Here is a 27,905-nt window from a genome sequence, read left to right as displayed (position 1 = left end):
CCTATTTATTCCTCTCTCTCTCTCTCTCTCTCTCTCTCTCTCTCTCTCTCTCTCTCTCTCTCTCTCTCTCTCACACACACACACACATTCATTCTTCACCCTACGGTATGGGTTTTTCTAGTTGTAACAATTATATTCATCATAACCCTTTATGAGCCCAGCTCAGCTTCTTGTATGAGAGAAATTTTTTTCCTTTGTACGTTGGTAATCTGCCGCGTGTACTCTGCTAAGTCGGACACCTTCAGCTCTTGTTTTAATTCTTTATTCAACACATGGGTCCCAATTTTTTTTTTAAAGGAAAAAAAGTGTCCCGCTTGATGGAGTACACATGGCAGCCTACCAGCTCACAAGAGCTGAGTCGGTCTATGTGTCTATAAACTTCATGCATGACTTCCCCATTAGCAACACAAAGCAGCAGTAGCAGCTTAAGCCAAAATGCCAGCCCTCCAGTCAAGTACCTTCAATGTCTCTGTAGCTGAGCCCTTCCTTAGAGAGTCCCCTAAGCCATCCAAGAGAACAAAGAGAGCAAATATGAAGAAGCAGCCATGGATGCCAATAGTTGCATCTTCTGCTCCAAAGAGAGAGAAGGACCCAAAGAAACGTGTAGTCATCACAGGAATGGGCATTGTTTCTGTCTTTGGCAACGATGTTGATGCCTACTATGACTGCCTCCTTCAAGGCAAGAGTGGCATTGGTACCATCAAAACTTTCGATGTCTCCGAGTTACCTACCCGGTTCGCTGGGCAAATCCATGGATTCACAACTGATGGATATATCAAGAACAAGCTAGATCGTCAGCTTGATGATTATATCAAATTCGCCCTTGTTGCTGGCGCAAAGGCTCTCAATGATGCAGGCCTTGGCTCTAATAAACTCTCCAAGGTGGTGAATTCCGAATTTGTTTGTTTTCTCTTTCTCATTATGAACAAAACTTGGTTGCAACCAACCCCTAGAAGCAGTTGGTTGCAGTCAGGGAAATAGAATCCCGGAGGCAGGGGTGAAAAATTCCACCCTAGGAGGGTATTTCAAACCTGTCTTTAGGATTCCATTTCCCTGACTGCTACTTGGGTTGCAGTTAATTTTTTTTCCCTATATTAATACTATTTTTTACTAATATATATATATATATATATATAATTTTTTTTTACTAGGGTGAGCCTTACATGGAATGCAATGAGTAAAGTTAGACATCGATTTAAGAGAGAGAGAGATCCACATTCATATCCAACTAGTTTACAATATCCAATTGATGTTTCATTTGAGTATACAAATTTGAATCATCAATGATGTGATAAGTTTTATCATTAGATATATAGGAAATGATTTGGATTGATCAATAAAATGTCTAATTTGTGAATATCCAGAATTTTTATTATGCAAAACTAATTTTTTCTTGATTACAATATTCATTCATTACATCAACTTGAGTTTATACATAAATGGAAGGGAAATATTAAAAAAGAGGGATGCTCATTGTTGGATCAATAGTGTTGGCTGTGGGGACCTTAGTCTACTTGATCATGTCTTTAAATTTGAAAAAGGATCCTATAATTCAAGGCTTATAGGCCAATCCTTATTATTTCTAGAGATTAATCCATCATTCTTTTGTGGCTAAAGGTCAGCAAAATTTTACATTACAGAAAGATGGAATAAATAATACATGACTAACGACATAAGATACAATACATAAAATTGAGATAACTTTTCCACATGACCATCAGCAATGAATGCAATTCAAAATAAAACAAATAATGTTATAAGGATTCAATCAAACTGATAACAAGGTCTTTCCTAAGCATCCCACATGATACCCTCCGATATAAAGCTTGGGGGCACTTCCCACTCAAAGGAGCATCTTGACACACATGCTTTGTAGCCTAACAAATTATCGCCCTGTAAAGATCGATCCACCAAAACTATAACTTCTTGATCATAGAGACATCACTCTAAAAAAGATTTTTTTTTTTTTTTGATAGATAGGGGAGGGAAGTAGGTAACAGCCTGGAGGTTCAAACTTGAGACCTCCCGGTGAGCATGGGATTTTTGTATACTACAGCTCACCAACTACGCTAGGTAGTTGTTGTTACTCTAAACAAGATAAGTTGTCTTTGAAATTTCTTTCACCATATCTGATCCATTATTTTCATGTCCATATGATCCTCTATATTTTCTAGAAAGGAAAAAAAAAAAAAATTATCATCTTTAAAAGGTAAATTTCTTGTCTAATTACTATATTTCTCTCATTATGCTCTATTCACAGATCGACAAGGGACGAGCTGGTGTGATTGTTGGATCAGGCATTGGTGGTAGTACTGTTGCCAAAGCAGTTCAATGTCTAATAGAGAAAGGTTGCAGGAAACTGGGTTCATTTTCATCCCCTTTCGTAATGACGAACACAGCCTCTGCATTGCTTGCAATTGAATTTGGTTTCATGGGTCCAAGCTATTCTATATCAACTGCTTGTGCTTCCTCCAATCACTGCTTCCATGCTGCTGCCAACCACATTAGAGGAGGCAGTGCTGATTTGATTATTGCTGGTGGAACTGAATCTGCAATTACTCCTCTTGCCTTGGGTGGGTTTATCGCTTGTAGAGCTTTATCACAGAGAAATGATGATCCTCAAACTGCTTCAAGGCCATGGGACAAAGAAAGAGATGGGTTTGTTATGGGTGAAGGTGCTGGAGTTTTGGTATGTTTTAGGCATCTTCTTTATATGCTAATACATAACAATATATACATATATATATATATATATTTTTTTTTTTTTAAATTTAAGACAAAACACCATAATCATTAAGCAAACTCAGCTACGAAAACTAAGTTTACAAGAAATAAAGTGGGGTTAGGCCACCATATTCTAGAGAGGTGGAACTTGACATCTCCACCCGTTAGAAAATATGCTTCTTTATTGAAGGATCTAGGAATAAAATTAAACACAAGTGGGGTTAGGCCACCATGTTCTAGTTTGTGAACTTTTTGATTTTATGTCAAGAGGTCATTGTCTCTTGGCATATGATAGATTTACATGCAAAAATGAGTGGGTTCACCAGATAGCAGACCCCATCAGATACTTTGGAACACACCATCCAGTTGTAGCCCTTCATTTCGTGCTTATGAAAGAGGGGAAAAAGAAAAGCACTGTAGAGGTGTTCAATTGAATCTAGTAACAATTGTTTGTAAAATTTTATCATTATGAAATTTGAATTCTTCTTCTAAATTACTTCCATCACTTGATTTGATATAAAACTTAACAGATGAGATGTGTGTTGTGTCCTCTATGACATTAGGGTTTGTGAACTTTATTTGCGATGAAAGACGAAGTTCACAAACCCTAATATGATTACCGAGAACAAAAATAGATATTTCACATGGACCTATTATTGATAGGTAATGGAGAGCTTGGAGCATGCAATGAAGCGTGATGCACCGATTATTGGTGAATACTTAGGAGGTGCAGTTAACTCCGATGCGTACCGTTTGACTGATCCCAGAGCTGATGGACTTGGTGTTTCATCATGTATCAAAATGAGCCTTCAACATGCTGGTGTCTCACCAGAGGAGGTACTCTCTTAATTTCTTGGATTGGTTATTTTTAGCATGCATATAGTCTACCACTTAAAGGGATAATTTGATCATTTTGGTGTTATTCTTATATTATTTAAAATATGAGAAGTAAAACATCCACCTGATAGTTTAGGAGAAGTTTATATTCTAAAGAAGAGTGGGAATTGCCTTCTGGTTTGAGGAAGAAAAGTAATGGTGTTTCCCATTCACCAGCTTAATAAGTAGAAAATTCATCTCATATAATGCTTATCCACCTCTGCAGTTTATTTATTTTACAAAACCTAGCTAATTGGTTAAACTAACCATAAGGGGAAATCCTTCTTATTTTATTGGTCCAGGTTAACTATATAAATGCACATGCAACTTCCACAACTATAGGCGACCTAGCAGAGATGAATGCCATAAAAATGGTATTCAAGTCTTCTCCAGAGATCAAGATGAATGCAACAAAGGTTCTTTCTTTCTCTCTCTCTCTCTCTCTCTCTTCATGTCTGTGTTTATTATTATCACTTTCCAATATGATTTGGGTGATCAGTTTTCTTTTCATATCCTTAATTCTTCTGTTTCTTCATCATATGATTTGTCATTAATTTGGGTTTATGAACAGTCTATGATAGGACACTGTCTTGGTGCTGCTGGGGGCCTTGAAGCCATTGCTGTGTTAAAAGCCATAACTACTGGGTGGATTCATCCAACAATAAATCAATTTGTATGTCTTCCTTTAATCCTTAAATTTTGGAATGAAGGAATTTTTGTATTCAAAACTAGATAAGAATTCCATTTTTATTTTCCCTTTGGTTCTTCTAACTAATTAATTTGGTGTTTTAATTTTTCTTGAACTGCAACAGAATGTTGAGCCATTTGTGGAATTTGATACAGTTGCAAACAAGAAGCAGAAACATGAAGTGAATGTTGGTAAGTAGCATAACTTTGTGCATAAAATCCCATATGATCTTACAAAGAGTAGAGCCCTCTCATGTTTGAACTAAAAGAATGTTAATAGCATACTTACACATATTATTATGTATTGTTATTATTTGCAGCAATTTCCAATTCTTTTGGCTTTGGAGGACACAACTCGGTTGTAGCATTTTCAGCATTCAAGCCTTGAACATCCAATTATTTTCAATATTTTAAAGTGAAATTATATTTTAACATCACTCAATATTTATCCAGATTGTAATGGACCTTTTTATCTGTGTAAATTCCATGAAATGATAATTGTGTAACATGTGTGTGTGTGTGTTTGTGTTTTTTTTTTTTTAATCATTTAATTAAATAAAAAACTATCTTTACACAACCTCATTTGCAAGGTACCAATTTTTTAGCCCCAAGGAGTTGGTCCAATGGTAATTTGATCTGGGTCACGGCGCCTTGAAAAGCATTTGAAATAGGCAGCACAATTTTGGGGTTACTCACAATGGGATTAATTTGGTCCCAGTGATTGTGGGTTCGGCTGGACCTGAGGGAATAGTCAGGTAGAAGGCTTGGAAATCCTCGTTAGTGAAAAAAAAAAAAAAAAAAAAAAGAAGAAAACCTCATTTGCAAGGGCTTCTTGTCCACCATTCTGAGCCACATGAAAATTATTAGGTATTTTGACAATTGTATAGAGAGGATATGGTTTAGATTAGTCACATGTTAAATTTCAAAGCATAATTGAATCAAATACGTTTCATTCCAGCTATTGACATCCATACCCATCTATATCTAAGCACGTCATAGAACTCGAACCATTACTATGCACTCTCCTATGTCTTAGATTTTCTCTAAGCTTTATTTCACCACTTGGAAAATCCTAATGAACAAAAATTTGATATTTTATAGAAGACTTACAGATCTAACCGTTCACCTATTTTTTTTAAGCGACAGTAAAGGTATTAAAGCTTCCTTAAGTGGATTGTGCAAGAAACTTTTGCCTGTTATTAAAATGTTGAGAAATTGCCCTCTCTCCGTGCTCAAGTAGTTAAGATTCAATAGAACACCTCCATCTGGTGTGATTGTTGGAGATGTTCTTATCAATTTTTTCTTCATTGTGGGAAAATGAATGAAGCAGCACAAATGTTCGATGAAATTCTTACCAGAGACTCAGTGTCTTGAATTAGATATTTTTGTGTTATTCACGTAATGGGTCGTGATGAAGCCTTCGAATTTGTTGCAATAATGAATGGTCATGGCATGGAGTTCAGCCATCAAGCATTCTCTGTTGCTGCAAAAGCTTGTGGCAAGCTAAAATACATTAAGCAAGGGGAGCAACTCCATTTTCTGGTTCTAAAAACTGGTTTTGAGCCCCATGTTTTCGTTGCACATCCTCGAGAAAGATATTCGATTCATTGGTTGTATCATCAAGTTAGTATTTGAATTCCATTGTTTTGTAGGAAATTATGGCAATGTATTCAAGATGTGGGTGCTTTTGATGTTCAGAGAATATATGAGAGGGATGCCTTTTGAGACTAGTGCTAGTCATGGGTGCACTACTGAATGGTTGGAGAGCTAGTGGGGGAATTAAAGTTTAGGCTGAAATATGCATATAAGCTCTTTAGATTGGAGTCTAAATCAGCTTCTATTAATGTTCTCTTGGCTAACATGTATGGTGCTAATGGGGGATTGGGAAGAGATAAGGACAGTAAGAGCGGCTATAGTTGGATATACATTGGGAAGGATGAGTGTTTTTGGTGTGGGAGATGCTTGCACCCAGAAAACCATCTAATTTATTCTGTGCTGCAACATATATCATTGGTCATCTTTGCTGTAATGGAACTTCACTGTTTACCTTTATAAATACATAGAGTCTGAAAAATACATGGATATTTCTCATATGGCTAGAACACGGTTAAACTGACGCTCAGCTTAAGAGGCTAGCAATTTATCAACCCTGGAGTTTGTTTTCCTTGTGAGAAACTTCATGCAGATGGGTGGTTGCACCCCAGCCAAAGCAAGTATTGAGCTGGGCAAAGTCCATATTCCATCCCCACAAATCAAACCGGAAGCTACTGCAGGTCCAAATGCTTCTGCCTTGGCTTTGTTAACCTTTCGCCACACAAATACGGTCAAACTCCCAACACACATGTCAATTGTGAAGTAGCCTCCGAGGTAGAATGGTAGAGCCATGGCCATTGGGAGTGGAATATATTTTGCCCATTTCTTTCCTACAACATCTCTGATCGAGTTCACAAGAATGGCAGCAGCAAAAAAAGCATAGCAAAGTTGAAGGCAGTGTTTTGGTAGAGTAGAGAACCCCTCAACCCCAAATATTGACATGTTGCGGTATACAAGAACATAAGGAGCAGGGTATTCAGACCCTGGGACACCAATATTGGGGAAGGCCTGGTAGAAGAGCCAAAAAACGCTAGGGGAGATGACACAACCCATTGCAGTCCCAATAACTTGGCTCACAAACATGGAACGAGGTGAAGCTAATGTTAGGTACCCTGTCTTGAAATCCTGCATGAGATCAGAAGCTGTGGAAACAATGTTCATCATGACTCCACATGCTGCAAGACCTGCGAGAACTCCACCATTAGAGGCCCCTGCCCATGCACCAATGGTAAAGATGGCAAGCTTCCCATACGTTGAGGCCATGGACCAATCAGTGAGTCCACAACCATATGCATTGCAGAAGGCTAGGGTTGGTGCAATGATGTACATGACCAAGGCATGGTACCACTTGAGCTGGTGAAAAATTTTTGGTAGAGTGATGGTGGAGATGGCAGCGATGGTAGCATAGCCTCCTATTGCAACCCAAGTTGGTATTTGATCTTTGAGGAAGAGCTGTGTTCGGCGATGATCATCATAGGAGAGAGGTAGGTTCACAGGAGCAGAGGGACCAGTACTGGGGAGATCTCTTTTGTTATGGAAGAGTTGTTGAAACAAGCCAAAGAGAGTTTGACTGAGAACCTTCACAAAGTTGTAGAGACCATCTCCTAGGATCATAGCGATACCAATAAAAATCTGTAGTGCAACACAAGTTAATTGTTAAATGAAGAAGAAGATTCTGAAAAATAGATCAAGTTCCTCTGTGTGCCAAATTACAAAGGTTATGTTGATGTATACATAGATGCTGCCCTTTCCTAACAGTTCAAGCTTTTAGGTGGGCGGGTTTTCACCGTATCCACATGTCCACAATATGTATTGCCACATGTGCAGGGGAGCGTTGGGAGTTAAATCCCACATCTACTAATTAGCTTGCAGCCCCCCTTATACACCTGGGAGTCCCACCACCTACCAGTTAGAACTTTGGGATGGAAACTTTACAGATTCCAATGGCTTTTCTTTTTTTGGCACTTGATCTATTTCGAACTGGATTGATTCCTCAGTTAAGAAGCCTTCATGATCATTCAGTTCAAAGGTTGTAGCGAAAGTAGTTTACCCTGTAACCTTGTAAGCCATGGAGGCTGGTAGAGCTCAGATCTTCAGGATACCAATGACCCTTTTTAGTTTCAATGAGAGGCCACATGATACCCCATGACAGAATCGCCCCAAGTAGCAATGATATATTTATGATGTAAGGGCAGATCATCCCAACCCCTACATATGTAGCAGAAAAGTCAAAGTAAAACCTGTTTTTTATTACAGCAAGAAATAACATTAGAATTCTAACATTGAAGGATAAGAAAACTGGTATTTTGCATGCAAATTGTAGAAGCATAGGTGATGACCAAGGAGCCCCATGTTAAGGCTGACATGGATGAGGACACAGGTGGTCTAGATGGTCATGTCACCTGTCAATGTGGCTGAAGTAGTGGCATTTCTTAATAAAAAAACTAAAAGTTGAAGTTCCTAAGCCACTCCAGAGTATCATATTTGCCTAAACTTAAAACCAAACAAATCATCATACTTGAACTATAAAACACTATATTACTTGTTCTCAAATGCTTTGAGACCGAATGTAGGGAAGTTTGAGAATCCACAATTATCCCCAGCAGTGAAGAACCATTGGAAGAATGCCCAAAGGAAACTGAATGAGAAGAATTTGCCCAATGCTTTGACTTGCTTCCTAGAAAAGAAAAAGAGTCGAATTGAAAATTGATAAGAAACCTCCCAGATGGCTTATTTAACATGTTTGCATCAAGCAGAGTCTTACTTAGCTAATTTTGCTCCTTGTGGAGTGTGGAAGCTGTTGATAAGATGTGCAGTAGCAGTACCACTTGGATAGATCAGTTTAAAGTCTATAATCATAATCTGAAAGAAACCATGAGGAAACCATATAAACATGCAAGTCATTATCTGGAGAAAGCATGTCAAGTCCATATATTACCTTCCGAAGAGGAACCACAGAAAAGAGCCCAAGGAAGCTAACAAGAAAGAGAAACCCAATCATCCATCCCAGAGATGGGTTCTTAATATTTTGTGCCTTGTTGGCTTCTGTTGATTGTTTAGCAATACCCTCGCTCATTGCGAAGAGGTAACTCCCAAAACCTCCTGTTTTGTTCAAGAAAGCAAATACAAGTAAGCAAAGTTCCAAGTATATGTTTTAAGGGAGTGGGGTTCCAGCACAATAGTTGTAGAGACGAAAACTTATAACAATGCAGAAAATGAATAGAAATTGAGCAAACAATCACATAGTGCAAAAATTTACGTGGTTTGACAAGATTGCCTATGTCCACGGTGAGATAAGATCTGCTTCACTATAAATGGAGAATAAGATTATAGTTGTTCATTCTCACGTCTCTCTTAGATTAAAATCTGTGCAACAAAATACAAGATATCGTACCCCCAATAATTACCAAGAATCCCATCATCACACCATAAATTTATGCTGAGGATCAAGGAGATTTCTAAGAGTTGGATGAGAAACACCCCTTGGACATTTATAACATCCTAAGCTATAAATTAAAGGTTCCTAAGACGATTTGGGATCTTCATTTAGTCCCTACAAAGAGTCCTCAGAGAGAGAGAGAGAGAGACTCTTCTTTATTTGCAAGTGCCTTGCTTTTGTACAGATTTGAACTCCTCCAACCTTGACCTAGAATATTCCAAAGTCCCTACACTCTTCACGAGTTTTGAAGTTAGATAAGTCTTCTTCATTTTCCTTTTATTCCATTCGATTTTATTCACTTTGCTTTGAGATATCCTCTAAACGTTGAGGGTTCTTTTATCTTCCATGTGTGATTTTTGAGATTTTCCGTCAGCTTTCGATATTTTCCCTTTAATTTTTATATTCTATGGACTATTTTGTAATTTTATCTTCTTTTCTTTGAAGTTTTATTTTGTTATTTTGTTTGTTATAATATTTAGCGTCATACTTTTATAGCTTTTTTCATCAAAACACCTTGTGTGTTTTTTTCCTTTTGTCTTACTGTTTCTTTGCAAAATAGGCTAATTTTGAGAATTTCATATGTTCATGTAGGAAACCCTACCTCCTTAACTTTTTCATGCACTGTTGTTGTGTATAAACAATAGTTAAATCAACTTATTCAAAGTTGTCTTTGTTTGTAATTGTTATGTTTATCTTGAATTCTTGACCTGTTTTGATGATTAACCCACTGCAACAAAATTTTGCGGCGATCTGAATGATTTTTTTTTTTTAGAGATATGTGATGGTAGCAAAATGGTTGGGCCAAGTTTGGGTATTCGTAAGAGATCTCTATTGTAATATTTCCTCCAACATAGTGAATCATTTTCTTCTTCGCCCGAGGACGTAACATATTACATCGGTGTGTGAACCTCTTTAAATCTCTTCGTCTTGGACGAATTTGTTTATTTTCATCATTTTCTTTGATGTTCATTCTAACAACAATTTTTTTTTTTTTTTTTTTTGGGTTTTCTCAACTATTAAGAAAACTCTTTATTTGCAATTTATCTTCGTGTCTTAAACTGTTATAAAATAAAGATTAGAAAAAAGATAGAAACTGACAGGGATGACTTAGTAGTCTTGGCCAGTGTTATCAATTCAGCCGAATAATTCGCGAATTATTCGGTCGAACCGAATTTTTCCGAATTTAATAAAAAATTCTGACCGAATCCGAATTAAAAATAAAATTCGGTAAAATTCGCGATTTTTTCAAAAGTGAATATAAAACGTGAATAATTCTGATCGAACCGAATTACACCGAATTATTCGGTCCACTTAAACAGTATTTAAAAAAAAAAACCAAAAAAAAAAAAAAAAAACCCAGGAAGCTTTTTTGACCGAATTCTTAAATTAATTAATCGAATTATTCCGAATAATTCTCACCCCAAATAATTCCTGAATCCGAATTTGCTAACCATGGTCTTGGCTAATAGCTTCTCCATCACTTGACGTAATAGCAATAGGGGAGGTGAGAGATGAAACTGACCCACGCGAAAGAACTTTTTTTTCTCTTCTACTTCATGCATTTATTCTCTCTCAGTATTGTGTTTTTGAGAGTTTGGTCTAAAAATTGATGCATTGAGAGAGATTTTTATGAATTAGAATTAACACTGTCTACGAAGTTGGTAAGCTATGTTGTACAAAAAAACCCATGTTTATCGGGAGATTTTGAGGCCTCCAGATTGTTATCTACTTCCCCTCCTTACTTACTAGAAAAAAAGGGGGAAAAAACAGAGATTTCTACGAATTTGAATGCAAGGTTTTTTTGTGCGAGAATACACCTAGACACAGGGGTCAAGGCTCTTGATCAAAAAACTTTTCTCCTTTTTAAATTTAACGCCTATGTCCAAATCAAAGCACGAAGACAATTGAAGTCATGATAGAGATCGGTTCTGTTTCAGGCCAATCAGCTCATCCGGACTGATTTTTTAATTTAGTTTTGAATTGATTTTAAATATTTCAAGAATAACAAATCTATTTGGTAGTTTAAAAAAGGTAGTTTAAAAAAGAAAAAAGAGGGAGAGAAAAACCGCCTAAACAAGAGGCAACGGTTTCGAGTACTAACCGCTAAAGGCAATGCCGGAGGAAGCAACGACGCAAGTCTGAATGACGGTATTCTCTTGCCTAGTAAAAGCTTGCTTGAGCAACCCAGATTTCTTCAATAATTTGGTCCATGTCTTAACGAAGAAGAACCCAAGAAGCCCAGCTGAGCCGTTGAGGGAAGGTATGATCCCAGTCGTGAGGTTGAGTTTCATGACGATGAAGCTCAACAGAACACTCAGAGCAAAGCTCACCATGAAAGCCCTGCAGGTTAATTGCTTCTCCCATGGCGGAGCCGCCTTGGTATCAAAGATCCGTTCAGTTGAAATGGTTTCTATTTCCTCCACATTATTCCTCCGGTTGTCTTGTTGGTTCTCGATCCTTTCCATGGATGGAATTTTTTATCTGGGTTTTGAAGCTTTGGATTTCTGGAATGGGTTTTGGGGTTTTAAATAGTGTGATCCGCTCTCAATAACTTGATAACTTCTACAGTAATTTCTGAGGCTCTATGCTGCCCAATAGTCAAGTCTCACTGAAAACATGGAAGGTTGAGACTTTTGAAACAGAATAGTAGTCAATGTGTTTGACGAAATGCGTTTGAACCAAAGAAGATCTTGTTTGTTTAGGAGAAAGTTTCTCAGAATCGAAGGACAACCCTTTCTCCCTGATTGGAGGAAGTCATATCAGATTGGGTGAAGAAAAAACTCAGTCCATCTCTCGCTTTCTATTGTTTGGTGGAAGTTTTTCTTTTACAATTTGTAAAAAATGCAAGTCATTTGCAGTTGACTTGGTGTTTGACTAAGATTCTGATCCTATGGCTGTTGTAGTTTGGGACCCACTTGTGAAGTCGTTTGTTCACCAGCTTTGATAAGCTAATCTGGGAAAAGGGTGGAAGGTGATATGGCCATATGGGCGACGGTGTGGCCTGTGGAGTAACACATACGGGTGGAAGACCAGAAGGGACTTGTGTCCCACCTCATTCCTCTCTAGTCTGCGTGACTAAAGTCTTCTTATGCTGTTTCTTAGAATGTTATAAAAATAAATAAATAAATAAATAAAGATCATTAGACTCGAGAATCTCACTTGCCATTTCAGCAGATGAGACTACTAGCGTAAGCAGGCGCCCAAGTTGCAAAAGCATGATTGGACATATTCTTTAGAGAGTTTCCATAGAGAGCGATGAGGCAGCTCACCAAGTTGGTGCAAGTTACCTATGATAGGAAGCTTAGGAGGGCCAGGACTCAGGAAGATGGTTGGTTCTCCCCACTTGTTTGCTCTTTAGAATGAGAAATAAAAGAAGAAAAGCTAGAAGGGGGAGAAGTAGCTACAGTGGCATCATTGTTGAAAGGGCAATCAGAATTTGGTTTCAACTTCTATATAATGAGAGCTATAAAAGGCTTGATTCAAGACCAAAATGCTTCCTTAATTTAAATAGGTACACTATATATGTAGACGATTTGGATCCTCTCCAATAATTTTCCCTCTAACCTCTCACATGCATGCAGCCCATGTTGTTCCTTTCCTTCCCACACAGAGCAGCCAATTTGAGTCAATCATTTGAGGTACGACGGGATGACATTGCCAATTGTTTGGTAACGTGCTAATAAAATTTGGCATGAGCATATGCTGAATATTAACAAAAAGAAACTATTACAATCACATTAAGTAGCCATAGAACCTTAGTCCATGTACATTGCTTTATCTAGTTTTTGTGTAAATAATGACTTTTAAGTCGTAGTTCCAATCAATGTTATCAATTCGGCCGAATAATTCGTGAATTATTCGGCCGAACTGAATTTTATCAAAAATTCTGACCGAATCCGAATTAAAAATAAAATTCGGTAAAATTCGTAATTTTTTCAAAAGTGAATATAAAATGCGAATAATTTGGACCGAATCCGAATTAAACCGAATTATTCGGTCCACTTAAACAGTATTTTAATAAAAAAAAAACCAAAAAAAAAAAAAAAACCCAATAAGCTTTTTTGACTGTTTTTTTGATCAAATCCTTAAATTAATCAACCGAATTATTCCGAATAATTCTCCACCCGAATAATTCCCAAATCCGAATTTGCTAACTATGGTTCCAATGGTTCCAGCCCCTAGACTCATATTATATGTTCATGGTGACCGAGGCATGATTTATGAGATTACCTGGGGTGGATTAATCTCATCTTTGTTATAAAAAATGAACTATAGATGCATGATTCATTAAATGCGTGAATAACGACATAAAATCGCAGTTCCGATGGTTCTGGCCCCTAAACTGTGACTAACTGTTCATGGATTTAGGGGCATTATTCATGAAGTTATTTTATAATTTCGGTTATACTACGTAATTGTCGGAGTAGTGAAGCCTGCGAATTCTGTGCAATTGTGAGTGGTCATGGCATGGAGTTCAGTCTCCTAGCATGCTCCGGTGCTGCAAAAGCTTGTGGCAAGCAAGAAGACATTAAGCAAGGGGGAGCAACTCCATTTTCAGATACTAAACACTGATTTTGAAGCCCTAAGTTTATGGAACCAAATTCAATAACCTTTGGTTGCAGGCTTGTCATTATGTAGCTGATAGTGCCTTGTTGCAGAGGGAATCTGACATTTCCAGTCAATGTTAAAAAAGTAAGGGATTAAGGCAGGGGAAGTGCATTACACATGCAAGGCTGGCTGTGTAAGAGGCTAAAGAATACATGAGAAATGCCTTTTGGGCCTAGTGCTAGTACATGGGGATGTGTGGTACACTACTGAATGGGTGCAGAGCTAGAACGTATTTCGAATTAAGGCTAAAATGTGCAGAGGAGCTCTTTAAATTTATATGTTCTCTTGGCTAACATGAAATGGTGCTAGTGACAGATGAGAGGAGATAAAGGAGAGTAAGAGGGCTGGTGCAGGAAAAAGGTTTGAGGAAAGAAGAGTGTGGCTATAGTTGGATTGAGATTGGGAAGATGTTAGTGTTTTTAGTGGGGGAGAGAGAACAAAAACATGGGTTATCTATTGTTCATGTATGATGTAATGGAACTTGAATCTTCATCTTTATAAAGTACATGAGAGAGTTTGAAAATTACAAGGGTATTTATCATATAGCTTGAATACAGTTAATCTGAGGCTTGGCTTAAGAGCCAAACAATTTATCAACCCTGGAATTTGTTTTCCTTGAGAGAAACTTCATGCAGATGGGTGGTTGCAACCCAGCCAAAGCAAGTATTGAGCTGGGCAAAGTCCATATCCCATCTCCACAAATCAAACCAGAAGCTACTGCAGGCCCAAATGCATCTGCTTTGGCTTTGTTAATTTGCCCCCAAACAAATAGTATAAAGCTACCAACACACATGTCAATTGCAAAGTAGCCTCCCAGGTAGAATGGTATAGCCATGGCCATTGGGAGTGGAATATATTTTGCCCATTTCTTTCCTACAACATCTCTGATTGAGTTCACAAGGATGGCTGCAGCAAAAGAGGCATAGCAAAGTTGAAGGCAGTGCTTTGGTAGTGTTGAGAACCCCTCGACCCCCAATATTGACATGTTACGGTAGATAAGACTGTAAGGGGCAGGGTATTCAGACCCCGGTTCACCAAGATTTGGGAAGGCCTTGTAGAAGAGCCAGAAAACACAAGGGGAGATTACACAACCCATTGCAGTCCCAATAGCTTGGCTCACAAACATTGAACGAGGAGAAGCTAAAGTTAGGTACCCAGTCTTGAAATCCTGCATGAGATCAGAGGCTGTGGCGACAATGTTCATCATGACTCCACATGCTGCAAGACCTGCGAGAACTCCACCATTAGAGGCCCCTACCCATGCACCAATGATAAATATGGCAAGCTTCCCGTATGTTGAGGCTAGGGACCAGTCAGTGAGTCCACAGCCATATGCATTACAGAAGGCTAGGGCCGGTGCGACGATGTAAATAACCAAGATATGGTACCACTTGAGCTGGTGAAAAATGTTAGGTAGTATGACAGTGGAGATGGTAGCGATGACAACATATCCTCCTATTGCAACCCAGGTTGGTATTTGATCTTTGAGGAAGAGTTGTGTACGCCGCTGATCATCATAGGAGATAGGTGGGCTTGCGTTAGCAGAGTTACCAGAAATGGGGAGATCTCCAGTTTTCTTGTTACAGAATTGTTGAAACAAGCCAAAGAGAGTTCGACTGAGGACCTTCACAAAGTTATAGAGACCATCTCCTAGGATCATGGCTATAGCAATGAAAATCTGTAGTGCAGTACAAGGTAAGTGTTAAATGATAAAGAAGATTCCGGAAAATCAGTTAAGTTCCTCCATGTGCCAAATGATAGAGGTTCAAATAGCTTTTTGGTGACTGATGTATCTATATATGGATTGTTTTCTCAGTTATCAAGCCTTCATAATCATTCAGTTAACAGGTTTGAGTTATAGGACAATCACAAACCCTTCAACCTGCTTGTGTGCTTTTGGATCAAATGAACACATGTCATTCACAGTGATTATTGGATACAGTGACTGTTCCCTGTGCAATCCATCCTGTTTGTTTAAGATTCAAAAATATAAGCACGCCCTGTGCTTTCTAAATTAGAGATGTTTTGGGGGTTTGCAATGACTGATGTAGTTATCTTATTTGCCATGCTCATTTTAGCGAAAGAAGTATACCTTGTAACCTTGTAGTCCATGGAGGCTGCTAGAGGGAAGATTTGCAGGATACCAATGACCCTTTGTAGATTCAATGAGAGGCCACATGATACCCCACGAGAGAATCGCTCCAACCAGCAATGATATGTTTATGATGTAAGGACAGATCATCCCAACCCCAACATATGTAGCAGAAAAATCGAAGTAAAACCTGTTTCATCACAGCAAGAAAGAAATTAGATGTCCAACATTGAAGTATATTATAGTGTCCCCCCTATTCTAGAAAGTTTCTATCTTTTTAGTAGCATTGGAATAAGATCCTTAATGTCTTAGCATCTAAGTAACCCCGGTAGGCTTACTATTCCTTGTATTTGGATTGGACTTCATAGATAAAGAAGGGCAAGCTGACCATGATTTTGGTTGTTCAACAAATTCTCTATTGTGAGTTATGGCTTCTGTGGTGAATCAGTTGCAGGCTCCTAGGTGTTGCAACCTAGGCTGGTTGGTGGTGAAGTTGTCCTAGGCTTGTTATACCAAATCATATCCCCCCTATTTTTTCTCATCTTCTCTATCTTTTTCTTCTACTACCATACTGTTCTGTCAAATTCTGCAATCATCCCTGTTCTAAATTGTGTTTCCTAGTTACTGATTCTGTTCATCATTGTTTGACTGATCCAACCAACCATTGGATCAAACTGATCTTTGGAGTATATGATCAGCAGGTTCTATATTCAGCCCCATCCAAGTGTTAGATGTTCAGTTATTGATTCAATCATATTCTGGTCTGTTTCTACTTTAACTTTTACTCACTATGATTCTGTCCTGTGTCCTTGCTGTCCAATAGTTTGTCCTACAGGTTATTGTTCTTCATCAGGTAGACTAAACATGCTCATCTCACCAGTCCATGTGGCTGAAGTGGGTCTCCCTTGTAATGAACTATATATACGATACTCTACTGAGTTTTCCCTTATCAGATGGTTGAAATCACAAAGCCCCTCAAGAGCATCATATGTGTCTTAATTTAGAACTAAAAAAATCATTGTTCTTGAACTGTAAAACACTATATTACATGTTGTCAAATGCTTTGAGACCGAATGTAGGGAAGTTTATGAATCCACAATTATCCCCTGCAGTGAAGAACCATTGGAAGAATGCCCACAAGAAACTGAATGAGAATAACTTGCCCAATGTTTTGACTTGCTTCCTGGAAATGGAAAAGAGTTAGAACAGAAAGATTAATGAGAAACTTCCCATGGCTTATATCCACATGTCTGTGACAAGCAGAGTCTTACTTGGCTAATTTTGCGCCGTGTGGTGTGTGGAAGCTGTTGATAAGATGTGCAGTTGCAGTACCACTCGGATAGATCAGTTTAAAGTCGATGATCATAATCTGAAGGAAACCACATAAACAAACAACAACATCTTCAGAAGAAGTATTTCAATTCCATATATTTCATTACACATTAGAATCTGTTTAGTAATATTGTAGACACAACTGCTGATCAGCCCATCCAAATGCAGCCATTATTGGATCCTACAAAGAACAACCTTAAGTCCAAAGTTGACAACTTCCCAGAAATTACCTTCCGAAGAGGAACCACGGAGAAGAGCCCAAGGAAGCTAACAAGAAAGAGAAACCCAATCATCCATCCCAGAGATGGATTCTTAATGTTTTGTGCTTTGTTAGCTTCTGTTGATTGTTTAGCAATATCCTTGCTCATTCCAAAGAGGTAATTCCCAAAACCTCCTGTTTTGTCCAAGCAAGCAAACACAAACAATCAAAGTTCAAAGTATACATGTGTAAGGGATTGGGGTTCCACCACTATAGTACTAGGAATTTCCATTATCATACCTTCAGTTACCAACCACTATGGGTAGTCCAATAAGGACCCAAAATTTGGTGAATGAGTTCTCCACATCATCATTTAATTAATCATGAAATTTCAAACTGCTCTGACATCTACCAGTATCATTATAAAGTTTACAGAAGTGACTTCAATAAGAACAATTAGAGAAACAAGAAAAAACAAGTTCCAAAAATGGTGGGCCATATGATTGAGTTTGTCCACCGCAGGTTGGCCTGGACTGAAACCAGCATGAGTTAATCCTGTTTAATTCTATCACTCTGCCAGTACCCACTATAGGCAGATATAGTCAAACCAATGAAATGAACCAATTTTAATGATTTATGCTTCACATATCAAAAATCTGGGCTAGATTGCCTTGTTGGAACTGGACATCTACATAGAACCAGGATTGAAAAGTGAGCTGAACCATTTCAGGTCCACCCATCCAGCTCCTGGGTCGGGCCATCAAGAAGACAGCAGGCAGCTTGATCCACTAAACCGATAAAAACCCAGAACAAATCAGATGAAAACCGAAATCGAGATTTGCCTGACCAGTTTTGGTATTGGCTTGATCCAATTCTAGATCGAAACCGATTAAACTCAATCTAAAACAAATTGACCTGACCCGACCAGACCGACTGACACCCTAGGCAACAAGAATGGAGCTTTGGCCCAACTTCTAGAAGGAAGGTGATAGTTTAGAAATTATAAGTTTGATTCATATATATCTATCAGTCATGAGTCTTATCTCATAACAAAGCACAAGGACTTTTGGCTGGAAAAAACAGGACGAGCCCATCCAAGGTGGGCCCCTTTTATTGTAACTTTTCCCTTCCAAACAAGATTGTTTTTCAATCACAAATAATTAAAGATGATTGAGAATATCAGTATAAAGTCCACAGTCCACATCGAGGAGTGAGAGGGCATGGAAAAGCATCCCCACACCACTACGATTTTAATGCTAACATTCTAACCACCTTTAAAAATTACAATTTTTTTTTTTTTGAAGTTCAAGTGCCCATTAACCATTACATTGTAGACCCACATTGGGACCAAGTATAGACCCAGGAAGTCAACAGGGCTCAAAACCACACTTCTAAAATTTCATTTGTTGATGTCATGTACATACACTAGCACCTCCTTGGGTCCATCTCTCTCTTCCCTCCAATATCATGAGAGGAGAGAGATAGTGAAGGCGCTAAGGAATGCTTAAACAATTAGTCAAGGAACTCAATCTCATCTCTATCTTCTCTCCAAATTAAGCATGCCCTGATTGGTGCGCTTCCCAATACCGCTAGTTCAAATATCCTATACAATGAGAGGCGTTTGGATCCTCTCCAACCACTAGGCTGTCAATAAGGTATCCGATGGTTGAGGGTGCCTCACTGAGTCCCAATGGTTGGAGAGGATCAGAATCCCCAAGAAGTGGTTGAGAAACAATTTATAAGCTCATTGGGGCCTTTATCATTGTGACAGGGGTGTGAAGTCTTCTACCACCTAACATCATAACCTTAATAATATAGTCATCAAGTAGTTTATCACTAATTAGTATGTTAGCAACTACTTACTACCAAATATTCCAATCCATTGGGATTTGCTCATCACTAATGAGTAGGTTAGCAACTGCATCCTACCAAATATTCCAATCCATTGGGATTTGCCAAGGGTATACAGCTCGCACTATAGAACCCAATCTTGAAGCGAGAGGCGGAGGAATGAGAAAGAGAGAGAGGGAGAGAGTACAAAACCGCGAAATCCAGTTGCGGTCTTGAGAGATAAAGAGGCGCTGGTTATGAGGACTTACCGCTAAAGGCGATGCCGGAGGAAGCAACGACGCAAGTCTGAATGACAGTATTCTCTTGTCTGGTAAAATTTTGCTTGAGCAATCCAGATTTCTGCAATAACTTGGTCCATGTCTTAACGAAGAAGAACCCAAGGAGCCCAGCAGAGACGTTAAGGGAGGGTATAATCCCAGTGGTGAGGTTGAGCTTCATGACGATGAAGCAGAACAGAATACTCAGAACAAAACTCACCATAAAGGCCCTGAAGGTCAGTTGCTCCTGCCATGGCGGAACCTCCTTGGCATCAAAGATCCGTTCTATTGAAAGGGTCTCTATTTCCATTGCATTATTATTCTTCTTCTGCTGCTGTTGCTGCTCCTCTTGTTGATTCTGGATGCTTTCCATGGAAATTTGGGATCTGGGTTTTGAAGCTTTGGATATCCCTGAAGTGGGTTTATATTTGGGGGTGTTTATATAAAGTGATCAGTAGATAAATTGATATATAACTCTTGGGTTTCTGCAAAAATTTCTAAGGCCCTGAGCCACCCACACTTCACTTTGGAACTGAAAGATTTGGACCTTTGTTAGTAGAAGTGAATATTTTAAGGCAAATGAAGAAGAATCTATAAAGAATATCTTATAGCTTTGTCTGTTTTTATAAATTTTTTTCAATTATTGCAGGGGATCAGATTTGACTCAGATTCTGATTTTATGGTTACTGTAGAGTGGAACCCACTTGTGATAACGAATCTAGAACGCCAAACTAGAAAAAGAAAAGTAAAGGGGGAAAGCTAATAATAAAATGGCCGGTGGTGTGGAGTCAGGATTCACTGGTAGGGGATTTAATGCATCCACATGGGTGATGGGTTGGAACACTTGTATCCATTTTTTAGGTAAAATAACCAAAAACATGCCTTACAAAGGGATCATGAGATAAAAAACTAAAGCCCAAAGTTTTCCTTCCCTTATTGGGGGAGGAAGAATCCACATTATATACAAGAAGTCTACAACCTCCTTTTTTGGGGTCGAAACTATCCCTCCTATAAGATATTAATGGTACCGATTAGGGTTGTTAATTAGTCGAGCTGGGTTAGTTTCGATCAGGTTTAATTGAGTTTTCTCATCATAAGATCTTGCATCGTGATTCCTCCATTTAAGTAAGTGGTTCTCATATGCTAGACATAGTCACATTTATAAATGATCGATTGGGTATCGATCTTTAATCGAGTTAAAAGTTGTTTAGTCAGGCTTTAAATTATTAATGACACATTTATTTCTAAACAAACTATAATTACATTTTAAAAAGGTCTTTAAACGTGTTAGACTTAGTAAACCGGGCTTTGAATAAGTTCTAAGAAAGCCTTAAACATGATGGGATGAGTTAGGCTATTAATTAGTCAGTTCTGATTGGGTGTCGGTTGGGTAGCACTCTTGTAGGGGGAACTACCTATTAACAAATGTGTCAGGCTGCCAACTGGGCCGGTTTGTGTTTGAAACTTGTTGATCTGATCCTTTAATTGGCATACTTAACATCGATACATATAAATAAAGGAATTTTTTTTCACCATGGGTGAAGAAAAACTAAAAGAGAGAAGGATGTATTAATTTAGATGGGAGCTTTGCTCACCATACTATGTGTGAAGTAAATTGATCACAAGACAAGCAAAATCAACACATCATTAATCCTTTGACAATAAACCCCTGTAAAATAGGAGATGGAGAATATATTTTTTTAATAATTAATGATTAATTTATGAAGCCATTTGAGATGTTGGAATTGACATTATGACTAATATATATATATAAAATCTAATTCGTTAATATTTCATCCCAAACTAAATAATACGAATAATTTAATTTGTATTACAAATCATATATGAATTATTTAAGTTTAAAAAAAAAACTTTCAACAATATTGTATCTTCAAAATGATTTAAAAAAAAAATAAAGATAAATAAATATATATTTTTTAACTATAAGGAATCTACCTAAATATGGCAAACACTTCCACTTGTGTAGAAGCCATGCAAGTGCCATGCCCCTCCCATATGCAGTGGAGATCACCATCCTATGCCATCGCCCTTCATGTTCAACCATATGGAAACAAGCCTCGTTCATATGTTTATTATTAAGGGTGCAATGTTTTGTATTCCATCATATGTGTTTGTGTGCTGACTCCGTCCTTTAGGAAATAATTTTTACGGATATAAAGGTATTTCGGTAATATGTATTATTCACTATAAATTTGTAATGATGAATCATTTTCAATAACTTAGAGATGTAAAAAGATGAATGGTTGTAATCATATTCTCCATTGATAGCGAAATAGATCACATCTCATCGTGAATGTAGATAATTTTACTGAATCGCATGAATCCTTATATTGTATGAATGTTTATTTACGATTGCCATTATTTTCTATATCATTTTATGTTTTCGCTTCTACGTTTATAGCTTTTGCCACCCTTCATACACAGTTTGGACTAAACTGTACGAGGGATATTTAGAATGTCAAATTAAACCAGCTTTTCCTTGACTCATTCTAAGAGTTCTTCTCACCCAGTTCTTTAGATTTAATTATGGTGGAAAGTGGGGAGGACTTACACCTATATATGCTCCATATAGGTGCAGCCGTCCACATTTATAAAATTGACTAGAGACACTCAAAATAACCATGGTAGAATAGGAATTAGATTAGTGATTCTGATTAGATCAGAATTGATTGGATCTCGATTTCAATTCGGACTGATTCGAATCACTCCGATTTATGTTGGATTTCTAGACTTCAGGTTGATTCCGATCGATTTCTGAGAGGATGAAAATAAAATCAAAAGAGATTAATTCTCTTGCCAAGTCCATCGAATTGCACCTTTGAAAAGAATTCAAACATTAAAGCTACTCGATTTCTTAATTGTATGAGGATATGGCATGAAGAGTCCGGATCCACTAATCTGCAGCTAATCACCCCCATCTCATGTCACATCTTCTATAGTAGTATGAAAAAAAAGATCTTAGGTTGCCTTTGGTAGTCATTTAAATAAAAAAAAAAAAGAACAAAAAAAAAAATGACATAAAGCATTAGGTGTTTTTTCGGTTTTTGTGGAACGGAAAAAAAAAGACACTATAAACACAAAATGATAGAATGACGAAACCTTGTTTCATCATTTTGGTTTCGTTCTAAACATAAAAAAGGTGAACAATTAGGGTAATCATTCTTGAAATAGGTTCACCAAACATTATTTTTTTGTTTGACAATAGTATTTTGACAGACACTAAAAATTCTGTTTTTGACACAAGACATCCGTTTCTGGAACTAAGTGACTACCAAATGCAGCTTTAGTGCCTAATTAGTGATCTAACGATTGGGAGAATCTGGGATATGTACCCATATATGATGGGTGTTTGAAGCCCTCCCAACCCTTGGATCACTAATTGGACCCAACCCTTGGAACGTTACCAAACGCAGCCATAGATTAGTAACAAAAAAATTCTGGTTCTTGTGGCACTGTTCTCTGTCGACGAAAATCACATATACATTTCTCATATTAGTAATGGCAACGTCGAATGCATTAGAACTTTACTGTTCACCTTTATATATACAATTGCATGGTTTCAAAGATAAAATGATATTTTCTAATATATATATATATATATATATAGCTAGAACATAAACTAAGGCATTGCTTAAGAGCCTAAGAATTTATCAGCTAGAACATAAACTAAGGCATGGCTTAAGAGCCTAAGAATTTATCAACACCGGCATTTGCTTTCCTTGAGAGAAACTTCATGCAGATGGGTGGTTGAATCCCAGCCAAAGCAAGAACTGAACTGGGCAAACTCCAAAGCCCATCCCCACAAATCAAACCAGAAGCTACTGCAGCTCCAAATGCTTCTGCATTGGTTTTGTCAACCTTTCCCCACACAAATAGTATTAAGCTTCCAACACACATGTCAATTGCAAAGTAGCCTCCAAGGTAGAATGGTATAGCCATGGCCATTGGGAGTGGAATAAATTTTGCCCATTTCTTTCCTACTGTAGATCTAATCAAGTTCACAAGAATGGCTGCAGCAAAAAAGGCATAGCATAGCTGAAGGCAATGCTTTGGTAGGCTTGAGAACCCCTCAACCCCCAATATTGATATGTTACGGTAGACGAGAGCATTTGGGGCAGGGTATTCAGACCCTGGGACACCAAGATTATGGAAGGAATTATAGAAGAGCCAAAAAATGCAAGGGGAGATAATACAACCCATTGCAGTCCCGATAATCTGGCTCACAAACATGGAACGAGGTGAAGTTAATGTTTGGTACCCAGTCTTGAAATCCTGTATGAGATCAGAGGCTGTGGCAACAATGTTCATCATGACCCCACAAGCTGCAAGACCTGCGAGAACTCCACCATTAGCAACCCCTGCCCATGCACCAATGGTAAAGATGGCAAGCTTCCCATATGTTGAGGCTAGGGACCAATCAGTGAGTCCACAGCCATATGCATTGCAGAAGGCTAGGATCGGTGCGAAGATGTAGACGATGAAGACATGATACCACTTGAGCGGGCGAAAAATGTAAGGTAGTGTGATGGTGGAGATGGCAGCAATGGTAACATAGCCTCCTAATGCAACCCAAGATGGTATTTGATCTTTGAGAAAGAGATCTGTTCGCCGCTCATCATCATAGGAGAAATGTGGGTTCACAAGAGTAGAGGTTCCAGTAATGGGAAGATCTCCAGTTTTTTTATGAGAGTACTGTTGAAATAAACTAGAGAGGATTTGATAGAGGACTATCAATAGTTTATAGAGACCATCTCCTAGGATCATGGCAATAGCAATGAAAATCTGTAGTTCAAATATAAAATTAGTGTAATGGATGAACAGAATACCAACAAATCAATTAAGAGCTAGAGCTAGGCCTAAAATAACCATAGAAGTGGTGATGAAGGACATGCATAACCTAGATATGGAATCTTGAATGGCTGTGAATAGAACTAATTAGAGAAATAAGATCCATGTAATTAAACCCATTTAGTTGGAATAAGGATACTTTACCTTGTAACCTTGTAAGCCTTGAGAGCTGCTAGAGGGAAGATCTGCAGGATACCAATCACCCTTTTTAGTTTCAATGAGAGGCCACATGATACCCCATGAGAGAATCGCTCCAACTAAAATAGAAATGTTTATGAGGTAAGGACAGATCATCCCAGTTCCAACATATGTAGCAGAAAAATCGAAGTACATTCTGTTTAATCACAGTAAGAAAGAAAATTAGATGTCTATCATTGGAGAATAAGAAAAGTTTTTGGCATGCAAATTGCAGAAGGTAGGGAAGTTTGATCTTGTCTTAACTTAAGATCAAACAAATCATCCTGCTTGAACTGTAAAATGTTCTATTACCTTCTCTCAAATGCTTTGAGACCAAATGTAGGGAATTTTGAGAATCCACAACCATCCCCTCCAGTGAAGAACCATTGGAAGAATGCCCACAAGAAACTGAATGAGAAGAACTTGTTCAACTCCTTGATTTGCTTCCTAGAAATGGTAAAGAGTTGAAAGGTAAATAATAAGAAACCACCCATGACTTATGTAACATATCTCCATGAAGCAGAATCATACTTGGCTAATTTTGCTCCTTGTGGAGTGTGGAAACTGTTGATAAGATGTGCAGTTGCAGTACCACTCGGATAGACCAGTTTATAGTCTATGACCATAATCTAAAACAAACCATAAGTAAACCATATAAACATGCAACATCATCATCTTGAGAAACAAATATTTCAAGTCCGTACATTTGATCTCACATTCGAATCTATTTGGTAATATTGTAGGCTCAACCGCTCAAGTATCATCAGTTTTCCATGAAACAGAGGATTGCTTCATGGGCTTGAAGTTTTGAACAACCTTAGGTCCAAAATTGATATCAGTCCCTAACCTTGCACAGCAGTGACCCGGCCTTTCTAATCACATGAACTAAGTGATGAGTTTCCAAAAATTACCTTCCGAAGAGGAACCACAGAGAAGAGACCCAGAAAACTAACAACAAAGAGAAACCCAATGATCCATCCCAAAGATAGGTTCTTAATGTTCTGTTCTTTATTGATTTCTTTTGATTGTTTAGCAATAGCATCGCTCATTGCAAAGAGGTAACTCCCAAAACCACCTGTTTTGTTCAAGCAAGCAAACACAAGTAAGCAAAGTTCTAAAGCATATACTTGAGGGATTGGTGTTCCACCATAATAATACCAGGAATTCCATCACCCCATCATCAATCCCCGCCCAGTGGCAGTTCAATAGAAACCAAAACAAAAGTTCGAGGATCATACAATGGCAGATGGACTAAACTCTGGATCTAAGAAAATTGTTTTCCATTTGATTACTTATTGAACCAGAAGACCAACAAGCATGTCTGGGTCGGTTCAAATTATAATGTATTTGAAATAGCCAATTGAAAAGATGATTCAAACTCAAAATGAAATTGCTATTTTCACTCTTGTTTTTGCATGTTTTGCATTAAGGAACTGAACATGAGGCGTTTCTTGCTCCTGCTCACATGGGTAATTTTTATTCACAATGCAAAGGGTAAAACAGCTTAAGCCACAGAGAGAGAGAGAGAGAGAGAGAGAGAGAGGTTTTGAGGACTTACCGCTGAAGGCAATGCCAGAGGAAGCAACGACACAGGTTTGAATGACGGTATTCTCTTGCCTAGTAAAATCGTGCTTGAGCATTCCAGATTTCTGCAATAACTTGGTCCATGTCTTAACGAAGAAGAACCCAAGAAGCCCAGCACCGACATTAAGGGAAGGTATGACTCCAGTGGTGAGGCTAAGCTTCATAACAATGATGCTGAACAGAACACTTAGAACTAAACTAACCACGAAGGCCCTGGTGGTCAACTGCTCCTTCCATGGTGGAACCGTCTTAGTATCAAAGACCTGTTCGATTGAAAAGGGCTTTATTTCCTCCACATTCTGCTGTGGGTCTCTTCCGTCCTCGATGGTTTGCATATTGTGGAAGTGAAAACTCCTTGGTATCTAGTTTTTCAAGCTTTGTAGTTCCCTGTATATGTATATGGGTATTGGGGGGGAGAGGGGGTTTAAATGAGAAATGTGAAACGACAGCCATAAACGTGTGATGAGGTTTCTTTCTTACTGAACTATCTTTTAAAAAAAGGGAATTTGTGGCGATCTGGAAATTATCCTGCCTGTCAATTCCCATTTCGATCTGCAAATTGCCAACACCCCCTTACGGAGAAGTTGGTTCTACTAATCTTTTGATTTTCTTTCACCCTTTCCTTTACTGTCAAAGAATCAAAATTAAAAGGAAGTGATATTCCCATTCCATTTTCCTAAAATAAGAGATTATATTTGTCTTCAACATGGGGATTGATTCAGTGTTAGAATTGTATAGAATCAAACTCTCATGCCATTTTCCTTTTTATCTCTCTTCACTGCCAGTCAAAAAATGGCCAAATCCAGCCAAGTCTGAACCTAATTTCTTTCACGTGAATGGATCTTAAACATTTCCAATGCTTTTTTCATACAAGAGTCCAAGGACAACAACAATGATTGTGAACAGCTGCCTGCTCAGATAGTTGATGGATTACCAGTGGAGTGCATGTCTCCATGTGTTCAAAGAATGGACTCTCATGTTTAACATTTATGTCTTAAAGCACCCCTCTTCAAAGTCAAGGGGACTATGTTTGGTCACTATCGCATATGGCTCTACTAATTCATTTGTACTTGGGTCCTTGAGTCATATTAAATGTCCATTATTAGCATTGGGAGATGCCCTTCAAGGTAGCCATGAGCGATAATTGGATAATTAGTGTGGAGAGCGGATCAAGTGCGAGGTTCTCGTATGAGAATCATTCTTATTCAGGTCTGATTTGTATAGATAGAATTTATTCAAAGGCAAACTCCGAGGTGGGTTCCATCAATATCTGATTCATAGTCATTAGTGTGACAAAAAATAACTGAAGTCTTTAGTTGATCCCTTCCAAGTACTCTTTATCAAGGATTTAGGTATTGATATCGATCTCAACTGATATCAATACGTATCAGATCAGTGAGTATTGGTCACTTTAACCCTATATTTAAAAAAAAAAAGTACATTTTTTACTCTTTAACCCCTGAAACGATATGGATAACTAATCCGGATCGATTAGGTACTGGTATCAATCTCAGCAAATACCAATAAGATACGATCAATATGACATCAATACTTAAAACCATGTTCTTTACACATCAGACAATTGAATTGGTTCTTCAACTCTTAATCGGTATTAAC

General features: G+C 38.0%; 3 protein-coding genes across 6 annotated transcripts; 1 reads left to right on the top strand and 2 right to left on the bottom strand.

The window, feature by feature from the left end:
• Window positions 1–357: 357 nt before the first annotated feature.
• LOC122081174 (3-oxoacyl-[acyl-carrier-protein] synthase I, chloroplastic-like) lies at window positions 358–4,793 on the top strand. The gene is made up of 7 exons (XM_042648179.1): window positions 358–882; window positions 2,261–2,689; window positions 3,388–3,561; window positions 3,903–4,016; window positions 4,172–4,273; window positions 4,413–4,479; window positions 4,608–4,793. Exons 1-7 carry the CDS (start codon window positions 436–438, stop codon window positions 4,673–4,675), a joined length of 1,401 nt encoding a protein of 466 aa, XP_042504113.1. The 5' UTR covers window positions 358–435; the 3' UTR covers window positions 4,676–4,793.
• A 940-nt stretch (window positions 4,794–5,733) lies between these two features.
• On the bottom strand, window positions 5,734–11,856 carry LOC122081173 (probable metal-nicotianamine transporter YSL7). The gene is made up of 6 exons (XM_042648178.1): window positions 11,421–11,856; window positions 8,819–8,982; window positions 8,645–8,742; window positions 8,423–8,557; window positions 7,931–8,120; window positions 5,734–7,512 (listed from the first exon to the last, which is right to left on the bottom strand). The coding sequence occupies exons 1-6, from the start codon at window positions 11,782–11,784 to the stop codon at window positions 6,412–6,414; spliced, it is 2,052 nt and encodes a 683-aa protein (XP_042504112.1). The 5' UTR covers window positions 11,785–11,856; the 3' UTR covers window positions 5,734–6,411.
• Window positions 11,857–14,394: 2,538 nt separating this feature from the next.
• Window positions 14,395–26,888, bottom strand: LOC122081652 (probable metal-nicotianamine transporter YSL7). 4 transcript variants are annotated; one of them, XM_042648842.1, is made up of 7 exons: window positions 26,263–26,884; window positions 25,616–25,779; window positions 25,236–25,333; window positions 25,017–25,151; window positions 24,672–24,861; window positions 23,332–24,461; window positions 23,172–23,286 (listed from the first exon to the last, which is right to left on the bottom strand). In XM_042648842.1, the coding sequence occupies exons 1-6, from the start codon at window positions 26,621–26,623 to the stop codon at window positions 23,358–23,360; spliced, it is 2,052 nt and encodes a 683-aa protein (XP_042504776.1). In that variant the 5' UTR covers window positions 26,624–26,884; the 3' UTR covers window positions 23,172–23,286; window positions 23,332–23,357. The 4 variants fall into 4 exon arrangements, with proteins under 4 accessions (XP_042504777.1, XP_042504774.1, XP_042504776.1 ...); XM_042648841.1 differs by having other exon boundaries at window positions 23,172–23,282; window positions 26,263–26,883; XM_042648843.1 differs by lacking the exons at window positions 23,172–23,286; window positions 23,332–24,461; window positions 24,672–24,861 and adding exons at window positions 14,395–15,605; window positions 16,020–16,215 and having other exon boundaries at window positions 25,023–25,151; window positions 26,263–26,888.
• Window positions 26,889–27,905: the final 1,017 nt, after the last annotated feature.

Source organism: Macadamia integrifolia, chromosome 6 (genome assembly GCF_013358625.1).
Source record: "Macadamia integrifolia cultivar HAES 741 chromosome 6, SCU_Mint_v3, whole genome shotgun sequence".
Lineage (NCBI taxonomy): Eukaryota > Viridiplantae > Streptophyta > Magnoliopsida > Proteales > Proteaceae > Macadamia > Macadamia integrifolia.
The sequence above is the reverse complement of the archived record's forward strand: the minus strand, read 5'-3'. Positions and strand labels throughout refer to the sequence as shown.